General features: G+C 41.1%; 2 protein-coding genes across 2 annotated transcripts in view; one reads left to right on the top strand and one right to left on the bottom strand.

Annotated features, from left to right (window-relative positions):
• Rpl19 (ribosomal protein L19) overlaps window positions 1-11491 on the top strand; it is a 94227-nt gene that overhangs the window by 49214 nt on the left and 33522 nt on the right. The gene's annotated exons all lie outside the window — the stretch shown is intronic.
• Window positions 6189-10333, bottom strand: Crz (corazonin). Its single transcript, XM_077405506.1, has 3 exons — window positions 10207-10333; window positions 6589-6798; window positions 6189-6423 (listed from the first exon to the last, which is right to left on the bottom strand). The coding sequence occupies exons 2-3, from the start codon at window positions 6796-6798 to the stop codon at window positions 6316-6318; spliced, it is 318 nt and encodes a 105-aa protein (XP_077261632.1). The 5' UTR covers window positions 10207-10333; the 3' UTR covers window positions 6189-6315.

The following is an 11491-nucleotide window of genomic DNA, read 5'->3' as shown; positions in this document are numbered from 1 at the left end:
CGTGCATTTTGCAGCAAATACGCGGAATATAACGAGGTACAACGTTTCATTTCCTTCGATGAGATCGGTGCACTTTGTAAATTGCGCCGTTTAAGAAATACGAGGAAAGCATCGGGAAAACGGGTTGTCGTAACGAGGACTCATTACTCTTGTGTCAGTGCGCGGCGTAATGCCTACATCTCCTTTGGAAGCTTGATTTCCGTTAATTTCGTGTCGAAACGACCACCTTGTCACACGATCGCAATATTTTGATCTTTCGCATCCGCGTAATAGCGCGAGTGGCACAGCCAGTTTTCCCCATTCCTCTTCTTTTCCTCTCTTTGTCACACCTCTTTCTCCTAACAAAACGTCCGTCAAAGACGCTAGTCCTTTTTCTCTCTCCCTTCGATCGGACCTTAATCGGTGTCTTTTCTCGTGGAATTATCCCGGCTTCACCTAGAGCTCCCTGTACCGGATGTGGCTGCGTTTACGGCCTATAATTGCAGAGGAGACGCCGCGCGCCGTCCCGCCCAATTATTTGGAGACAAACACCCGCCGCCACCGGGAACGAAGGTCCTGAACGCTTCGTGCAGGATCCACGTCTCCGTGGATCACAACGAATCCACGTGATACGCGATCTACCTTTCAAAATGCACCGACGAAGTTCAAAAAGCACATTATTAGATGATTTATGTAATATCTTGGAAATAATATTTAACTTTTCAAACGCTGCTCTCTGACTTTATATGAATATTATATTGTTGATATTTAAGTTGTTATTTAAGAATTATTAATAATACACACATAATGAACAAATTATATCATTATCTTACTTTATATAACGATGTAGAAGAATTAGCTAGATTTGATTATTTGCTGATGACCGATCTATCTTATCTGGAAAAAACAAGTCAAGCTAATGACTTTCGAAATACAGACCCGATACGTTTGTATCCTTAAAAGAGCTTAAAAGATACTTGACGGAAGTATCCCAAATGTTTCCGCCGTTTAACGCAGAAGTCTGGTGAGTGAACCGTTTCCGACAGGTACCCCGAACAGGTACAACCATACCGTCGTCCGAGAGGCGCGTCATCGGCGCCCTGTAATCTCGTTTCAAGCGGAGACCTTTCTGCGGTATTTCTAGTTTTTAACGTATAGACACACCGCGTTGGTGGCGGGTTGGAGACGAGAGGAGAGGTGACCAATTACGAGAACTCCGAGTATCAAGACGTCCAAGCGGCTCTATCGAGTCCCACACCCGAAACTCCGTGCCGCCGACGAGTCATTGACCGCGACGTGGATGTAACAAAAAAAACCCCGAACGAATAAAAAACTAAAATTATGGAAAATCCAGTTTGTGAAAGTACAATGTTACTGTTTGATGTGCGTGTTCGCGCGTGTATCTGCGACGACGCGTGGAAGGTATACGTTTTCTCACGTAAAACTGTGCAGGTAATAACTCGAAAAAGCGCACGCGAAGCTAATTCTATTCCATTTTACGGAAAATTTTCGCTGAAAATATACGCCCCCCTGTCTCTTTATCTCTTTCACTCTTCTTCCGTTCTGGAATTAACACGCGGGACGGCACAGGAAGCTCAAAACGTCTTCATCGTTTAGCATTCCCTCTTACGTTACGTTAACGAAGTGTATTCAGCCGTTCCGTCACGTGTGGAACGTGTAAATAATACCGTTTTTCGAGAAAATTGTAAGTCCCAGGTGCCGGCGCCGCGGATTACCGTATGTAATCTTCACGAGTCACGCGCAAATCGACGCAGAATTATGCAAATTATTGATGCCGTTTACCACTCATTGCCCTCCGCCCGACCGGATCGGCGCGGCGCGGCGCGGCGCGCACCCTGGAAAATTAATCTACGCTCGTGCACACATGCTCGGCACGCACATACGCCACCCCTCGTGCAGGCGTAGCGTCGCTTCGCATGGCCATCGAGGCGCGGAGGGCTCGAATTAAAAACTAATCCGATATTAACTCTCCTTCCATCCTTCCCCCTGGTCTCCTTTCCCCGCGTTGCGCCTTGGTCCCTCCTTGAAGGAGGGTGCAGCTCCTCCGTGCAAAGACGCTTACGGTGTAGTTATACGGTACCCCGATATCTGAAGATAACACGCGCTACACACGCGGGATTATTCATGCATCGCGGTTAATTAGGTCCGTATTGCGTTCGCTAATTTCCCGGGAGCACGCAATATCAGCCGCTTTGTCCGGCTATCTGATTCCGAACGCGTATTACGCGCGACGTGGGAACGTTGTCTTGGAGAGACCCGTTAATAACAACGTCGATCTTGGCGCGATATCGAGAGATGGGGGAAGGGGGAGTGGGAAGGAGGATAGAAGGGTGCTAGAATAAAATTTTCAACGAGATTCACTCGGAGGAGAGCAGCGGCGTTAAGATGAGTCCATAGAGAATATAGAAGCGGTGTTAATAACGTCGTTCCGTTTGATCGCCATTTCTGAATACTGCAATGCACACCGTATGTCCGTGTGTTACTACAGCATCTCGCTATACATTACACGCACGGGGCACACGCGTGCGTGCGAACGCGCGTGTACGCGTATATATACACGTACACGACACGCGAAGGGCGTTTATAAAATCATGAGGCGGCGCGCTGCCATATTTATACGAGCGTAGAAAATTTATTGTGATTGCGCTTCGCGCGAGAGAGCGAACGCGAGCGCGGGATGCTTTTTCCACCGCCGCCACTGCCGCCGCTGCCGCCGCCGCCGCCTCATCGTCGAATGGCGGCTCAATTTCGCGACGGGAACAACGAGTCGCGCTTATGGAAATTGATAGTTCCGATGAAAAATAAATCCGCCAGCGCGACACACGCACCCGGAGATATTTCCGGGATTATTGTGCGCGAGGATAGCAACGTTATATCCACGATTTTCGGATAATTTCGAAATAACGCGAATAGGCGTCTGTGTCTTAAATCGCCAGTCGAGCTCAGATGAGTTTACTGGCAGAGACCTGGTCGAAAAAAATGCTCTATAAATGACAGATTTGTAAAAAAATTTATTTCTCCATATACAACACGAAATGTCGGAGCAGGAGATCGTTGTTTTAGAGGGAGAGGGGAGAGGGACGGCGTTGCTCCGAGAAGAATAAAATTATTGCTTCGACTTCGATCTTCCGGTAGGGAAAGTATATTCCGGTTCCGTTTCGGGGAACGGCGCAACACCTAGTTCCTAGTTGGGTGGTATTTTGATCCGGGCGCAGGAGGGCGATCAATTTTCATGGCGGTTTATAAGTGCCTCGTGCGCGTTTCCTAAAACACAGTGTCGAAGCACCGTTCATTTCCTGCCCGTAAAACAGGTCCCTCCCGCAACTATCTTGCGAGGCAGTTTCTCTATTTCCGATCGTTTGCGGTTTCGCCGCTGCGGGAACCACGGCCGAGCCGTGTTAAAATCGAAACCGCTTTTTTTTTTCCCGGATGAACGCCGCCAGACAGACGGCGGATCACGTCTGTTCGTTCCTAGGTCATCGTAGAAACGCTAGGAACGAGGCGGTAACGTTGTTCGCCCTATGAAGGTCGCCTGTTTAAGAGAGTAAAAGTGTACGGTGCACGTCATAAATCGCAAAATGCAAAGAAACAGAACGTATAATATTAATAGAAAATTATTTCTTGACGCTTGAAAATAATTTGACGCTAAAAGAGTGAATGTCGATGAATGAATCAATCAATCTTCATTAACTTCTGCTTACGCCAAGAAATGGACTTTATAAATAACTTGACACACTCATTCCTTCCATACAAAATATTCATTTCTATCTACTCTTCCTTACTCCAGTCCCCTGCTCTTTCCACAATTGTTTCCACACCTTTCCTTTAACCCTATCTAATTCGTCGTTACATATTTTATCTGTTATTTCTTCCTCGTTTCTTCCTAATTCTATAAACCAATCTTTGGTATCTTCACGGTCCTCTATAATAATGGTTAATGTTGTCCCTATACAAAAGGGAATATATCGTATAATATGAATTAATATCTCATCCCGATGCTCACAAGACAATACGATAAACATTAACGTGTCTCACGAGGAGGACGGTTGAAGGGGTGGGGGACACGAGCGAAAGTAATAAAAGCACCGAGCGAGCGTGACGTGCCCGAGACGGAAATTGTACTTGTCAAACGCTTTTCCGTCGCGCGTTCCACGCTTTTTCGTTTTCAACTACGTGGCGCTGGAATTGCGCGCTCCCTTGTCGCGCGACAAACGACAGGCGACAGACGACAGCTTGAAAAAGGCGACAGCCGCTCCTGATCCGGTAGCGAGGCGCCCATTTAGGATGATTGCCCGATTTTATGTATTTATACCGGCCCGTCGGTCCCGCTTTTCACCGCGCGCCGACGTTTTCTGTTTCTCTATCGCTAATAGAAATTCGTTTCGTTTCGTTTCGTTTCGCAGCTCGTACTTGTGCCATGCCATGCCGCGTGCCGGCGAGAGCAACGGCGCGAAATTTCGCAGACGAGCGTAATTCCGTAAATGAGATTAATCCCGCGAAACCTTTCGAAAACGACAATGTAGCTAATGATCTTCGAGGTAGTTCGATAACTTCAAATCGTTGTACGTTCGAAACACCGCGCACCGCCGCGATCTCTTCTTCTTACGTCACGATAATGATATAATTATGGTCAATCACGCTCGATTTTCGAATTCCAATTCCACGTGAAAAATATCGTTTCTCATATGTGGCATTTATGTTGAAACTTGCAAGGGACATATGTATAGGGATGGGTCGTACATCATTCACGTTACAGCTCATATATTCAACGAGGTTCCATCAGGTCTTACATTATTCCTCGACAGGTTGTATTTCGCGATCGTCACTATTTATTTTACGAGACTGAGAAAGTTGCCGGCCATCAAAGCCTTTATCGTCGCGATATATAAGGGGGGTATAATTTTGCGATGCTTATATTTATATCGCGACGATCATTTCGCGAGACATTATGTTAAAATAGAAGCGAACGGATGAATATTTTATGTCGCGCTTTTTATGAGTTACTGATGTTAAGGGAATTTCTCGAAGACTCGCCTTCCGTTCGTTCTCCGTTCAACAACAAAAAATCGTCTCGACGAAAGATCTGTGTCGGAAAATCCGACAATTGCGACATTTGGATCGTCATGGTTTCGCATGGTTTCAAGATTCGATGCAAGGTATATTCGCGGAGGGAGCACGGTGGGTTGCCGGTCGGCCACTCCCGTGGGTATTAAGACAGGAAAATGGCTGAAGCCGGTCGTGGCACGTGCTGGTGTGTGCCACCCCGCGATGACTGACTCGTGCGTACACGACGGAGACACTGGGTATATACACCGAACAAGCACACGCGCGCGCGCGCGCGCGACGGTATCGTCAGAACGTTTTAATATTTAATGCGATTAAACTCATTTCGTCCCGCCTCCCGTAATTGGTTTCTGATTAACAGCTAAGTTTTAAGCGCATTAGCCGTGTGCAATAGTTACACCCCGTCGACGTCGTCGACCAATAATCTAGAGTGCCGCCAGGCTTCGGCCGAAAATCGACGCCGATCATTGATCTTTAATTGAAACGGCGCTGATTATCACCGACGGTGAGACGTACGTCACGATTTTCGGAACGCTTCGGAACGAGCGCTATTATATAGCTCCGATATTTTCCGGAGCGTCGAGATGTTAATGCGCGAAATCCGAGTGAAAGCGGCGCTAACCGAAAAATCGTAGATTCGATAAAAAATTAATCTGTTATTTCGTTCAAACGATCCTTATCGCTGGCGTCTGATACTCCGGGAGAGCCAGGAGCGCCGTATTGCAGCCGGGAAGATAAGTTGTCCGTAGGGATAATCCACGGACTCAGCGGGTGTCTCCATTCGACATGGTTTCACTCCATCTTCCGTTGACAGACAAAATCCCCCCCCCCTCCCTTCCAATGTCGAATACCCAACAGCGACCGTCCGCGATCTGTTCCATCGACCGACTGTCCAATTAAGAGAGCGAAACTTAATTAACCGTCACACGAGTCGAGTAACAAACTCGAAGAAATACGCTGATAATCGTACAAATATATAATTCCAGCAGCTCCAACATCACGATTTATTGACTGTACTTAATTTTTTCCCTCCGAGATGTGAGCGTCGCGAGAGGATATGATGATTCACATGCGAGATATAGGGATATGGCGGTTCTGATTGTGCATTATCATTGGAACAAAGATTCGTGTGCATCAATAATTTATTCCGATTTAACTAAAACTACGAAAGCACCTCTAAAATTATACGCTGAATACTTCTTTGAAGCAATCGTGATTATTATGTGACGACCATCACGCCGATTATCCGCTTTAGTAACTGTCATCGTTCGGTCCCTTCTGTCGCAGCTGAGAGACATAATTATCCGTGTGAACGAGTTTCTTCAGTTTGTCCACAAAATCACAGTGGATCAACAGCGGCTGTGGAAAAGATATTAATACATCAATCTAAAATCTCAATGTGCAACACAGTTTGTTGAAAGTTTTTACCTTTGTTTAAATAACAATTCTCTTTTTTAGTTTCAAAATTAATTATTCAGCAAACGTTATTACTGTTTTTTATTCCTCCGTCGTTCCAAAGCTTACTTGTTCATCATTCCCGTATACCAGCATCTTCAGTCTCTTGAGTTCGCCGTTGGTGAAATGTTCGTCCCCCGGATTGGGGACGCCCAATGAGTTCTGGAACTCGGACCTCTTGCCGTTGGTCCATCCACGACTGTACTGGAAGGTTTGGCAAAGAACGGAGCTTACGACCAACGACAGGACGAGAACGACGAGTGCGCATTCCTTGCTCATCTGCGAAAGGTAAAATACGATGCGTGGAGAAAATTGTTCATTCATGAGAATAATATAACATCAGATAGAAACAAAAAAATATGAGAGACATAATGAGGACAATCGGTATATCGTGCGGTGCATTCTTCTTTAAACGTTCGCCGTATTAGCTAGCCCGCTAAATAATTGCGCAAGGACGAACGACTCGACACTTATTGGCAGCTTTCAAAAGAACGACTAATGATTTTCAAACGTTAATTAGCTCGCCATGAGCGACGCCTGAATAATTCGACGGGTATTATTAAAACAGTCCTTCACTTTTACCAAGCGGAATTTACATTCTACCGATTTCCGGAGCTGCTCCAAACTCCAAGAGGATTATATATATAGGCTATCAATTACTATCAAAGGACAAGCAACTTGTCACTGGAATATATATATATATATAATTACAAGTTTTCTAATATCGGCAGCTTAGCGGAAATCTTTTTGCCGTCGCGAGTCTCTGGGAATCTCATGAAATTGTAATGAAATCGCTCGATTCGTTGTTAAGAGAGGAAGAGGAAATCTGCGCGCTCGCGTTTATAATGTGAAACTAGTGCGAAGGGGGAAAAACAATAGGCTATCTAACTGTCACGGTAGAATTGACGAGGCAACGATCCGTATCGAAGCCGTGCAACTTAAAATTGCGCGATCGCAAGTTTAACGCTCGCCACCATTGCCGGTTTCTTTATAGGGATATCATTTTTGAAATGATAAACCACCGGAATGCCGATCGCTGTAATAATAACGATGATGCAAACGATATAAACAACGCAATGCGGCGAAATGACATTTCGCGTATTTTATCGGCAATTATTTTTTTATACTTTGTATTTTCCAGGATACTCTTGGTAGATAAAATAAATTACATCCAATAAGCCAATAAGCTATTCGAGAAATATCCTTTCGTTTACAATTAACCGACACATAAAGGTTCAGGTATCGGCCATTACGATAATTGCAAAACTCTCGCAGGCCGCGTGTTTACATCGATCTCTTTAAACTCTCATATTCATTAAAAAAAAAAAAAAAAAAAAAAAAGAAAACCGCTGACGATTAACGACTCAGTACCGCGGGCAAACCGGCATTTCTCGAAAATTTTTAGCGCGCGCTCGACTTTTGTTCCGCGCGCTAATTTTAAGAGGACCATTAACGCTACGAGCGTCCCTGGTCATTAAGATAAGCGTAAGTGCTACTAAGTGTCCGAGCGGATAAAAGACGTGACCAGCATCTCCGTTAGCATGTAGGGATGAAGCATCCCAACCGTTTGAACCACTGCGTTTGGTGCCCAGCGGAGGCACGCGGTGCATCGCGTTCGCCAATAATATTAACCGATGTTTAAATTGTGGCGAAATAAAAAGAGGAATTGTGCATGAGCAATTTAGAAAAATGGCGCGACAGCGTCATTATCGAACAAATTATTTCCCGTAATTTCCGAACATGCATGTATTATACATTAACATTTCTTTCACTTATCGGCAAGCAAAGAGTCGCAGATAAGTATTTGGGTGTTACTCCAAAAAGCAAAGTTTATCTTTTTGTGGCGTCATCGTTTCTTCATCGTTATGTCGCAAAGCATGGCACGGCCATCGACAAACTGATGTACGTTATAGGAATTAATTAAACAGGATTGCTATATCCTATATCCGATCACGGAGAATAATTATCTCTTAACGCGCCTGGAATTTTTGCCGAATACGCATTAAAGCGCCGTACGCGTTTCGTGGAACGGAATTAGAAAATGTCAGGAGGAAAGCAATTTATTTCGCCGTTGCGTCGAAGGTACGATATATCGTGGATTTTCCATTTCACGTTGACGGGCAATTTGTCGTACGTTTCGTAATCCATTATATAGCTTCGTGTAACCGGGTTGTTCCGTTTCTACGCATTCCCATAAGTCTATATATCCATTATGTGTAATTTTCTCTATTGATACTTCTATATCTATATTCGTATTATTCGATCTTCCCACGATACGCGCGGATCTGTAATTTACGACAGCGATTGAATTCCTTCGTTAAACGGCATCTGCGTAACGAAACTGACTTTATTTAGAAAGTAACATGACAATATGAGCAAACAATACTATTTTCCTTCAAATTTCTCTCTAAGTTTTGTCGATAAAAAGATATATGTTTTGTAAAAAAAATGCTTCTTAAATTTAGATGCAGTACTATATAATGAAAATTAGGCGAGAGATGCTACTTAAGGGTACTTAATAAAAATGTATTTAAATTTTATAAATTTATTATATTTCATATTTAATTAATAATGTTATATTTTTAAAAATATCTCTGTCTACACCATATTGTGAGAATTTAAGAATCATTTTTTAAAATAAATTTGTATTTATTTGGAGACAAATTTAATAAAGTAGGTATACGTATATGAAATACTTTATATTCTTAAAATAAGTGAATTGTGTGGATAATAAAGATCTTGTATAATTTCTTCGTAGGAAAAATTAAATGCGACTTCAACTAAGCTCTGATTAACTTAATTGACGATTAATTTAATCGGCAAAATCGTTGAATTGTATATATACTACTAGACTGCTCATTATGATATTATGTCGTATGCGTATGTGATAGAAAGAGACAGAAGTAAAACCGAGCATCATTAAATGTTTCCTAATACATGCACGTGTATTCGCACTGCTGTAAGCGACTATACAAGAAGTCTGTGGATGTAAATCGGAAATGCCGCGCCATCTATTGAAGTATCCTTAGATTTTCTATGTCTTCATGTTTTATCTTACACTTTTTTACATGTCTCTTTAACTCTCTACCTCTTGTTGCCGTTATATTAAATGTCGATAAAAATGAAGATGATTTCAATCAGGGTTGTGTCGTAAGATTGCATCTACATGAATTGTTTTACGTATTGCTTATGTTATATTTACGCGAATCTTTCTTATATATAAACAATGTATAAGCAATGTAAAAATTATTATAAATAAATTGATTGATTTTTTAAACTATATTTTTACAAATAGTCTTAAAAAAATAAAAAATAGTTTTAGACTAGAAATTAGATTTTAGTTATAATTTATTTATTAATTAACTATACAATGACATAAAAGATATTTATGATACTAATATAGAAATATTATTATTTACGCTGATCCGATATTATATTGTACATACACGTAAATAACGTTCCATATATCCTGATTTCAATTAACGCACATAGAATACGGTATCTATGACAGATAAAGCAGGTATTTCTCGTATAAAATCAACATTTGCTGTAAGTATAAAATCTTTCAAAAGAAAAGAAAAAAAACATAATTGAAGAATTTCAAAAATTCTTGTTTCAAAATTTAATTTTAAATAAATAATTCTCAATTTAATTATGGTAATGGAAAAGCGCGAGATATATGCGTACCTTGATGAATTTCGTTTGCCGTTGCTGGAACGATACGTTCTCGTAGGAGATCTTACTGAAAGTGTTCCTCTCGATCTGATCGAGAAGAAGCTTTATATACGCTCCAGCATACTATGTCTCGTATACTGAAATAATATCGATGTCGGGAGTCAAAAGATTAGATTAATTCCTAGACGGCGGCATATACAATTAGACCGGTCGTTATATGGTAATTAATATTAGTAGATATTGTGCGAAAATTGACCTAACTTTAAGTATCCCTATATGCTTTCATCAAAAGCAGAGCGGATACTTAAAACGCGGTTTGTTAAATTGGAACGAGTTTCGTGTGATTAGATAATTACGGGCGTGACGATGTGTAGAAAGTTATTTTAGAGATTTGCGTCATTCTAAAGTTACGGAGAATACCTCGAAATTTTAGCTTTGTAAAATATATATATTATATCTATGCTGTAATAATAATTTCAAGTATTAATTTGTCTGTTTGTTTGACACGGCTGAACAAGATACAAATGACTTATTGTTAGTTAGCTTTTAAAGGGGAGAGTGTTGCTGCAAAATCATAGGGCAAAACTAATTTAACCTTATTCCTTTTTTTTATTACTAGGGAAAATATCTACATATTTAAATTTCTTTTAAAATCCTTTTCGATCTTTTCTGATATGTGATTAAATGAGTCTCATAAAATGTATAATTTTTTAAAACGTTCATTCACCTAAAAATTTTTCTTACAGAAATCAACACCATTTATGTCGCATAATGCACGAATATTTTATATTTTTGATTAGATATAACTTAATTGATATTGAGTTAAACAGTTTTTCAATACATAACAGTTTTCTAATACTGATGGTGCGTGTACTTGGCGATTCTTATTAGCTCTTATCGCAAATATTAAATTCGTGGTTTATCATTATACAGATACTTTATAAATAAAACTACATATATTTACATCATAATATCATATATTGTCGCAAAACTACTTTTTTTTTATAATTGTCACTCGCATGGATACTCAAATCTGGATAACAATAAAATCGTAATTTTTAAAATCGAATAAAATTCAAATATATTATCGAGATCTGTTGTATGTATGTGTACATACATATATTAAGTATAGGTATATGGTATATACCTGACGTGTTACTATTTGATAGGTCATAGTAGCGGCTTGACTTATCGACGCTAGGTCGATAACTTTTAACGCTGGACATTTCATCGGAAGGGACATTAGCAAAAATTTAATATGTATAACAAGGAGAATAATAAGTAACCTCTTTCTTTA

The sequence above is a fragment of the Temnothorax americanus genome, unplaced genomic scaffold (genome assembly GCF_048541705.1).
Source record: "Temnothorax americanus isolate GAGA-0224 unplaced genomic scaffold, ASM4854170v1 Scaffold2, whole genome shotgun sequence".
Taxonomy (NCBI): domain Eukaryota; kingdom Metazoa; phylum Arthropoda; class Insecta; order Hymenoptera; family Formicidae; genus Temnothorax; species Temnothorax americanus.
Note: the sequence above shows the minus strand (reverse complement) of the source record. Positions and strands in the feature narration are given on the sequence as shown.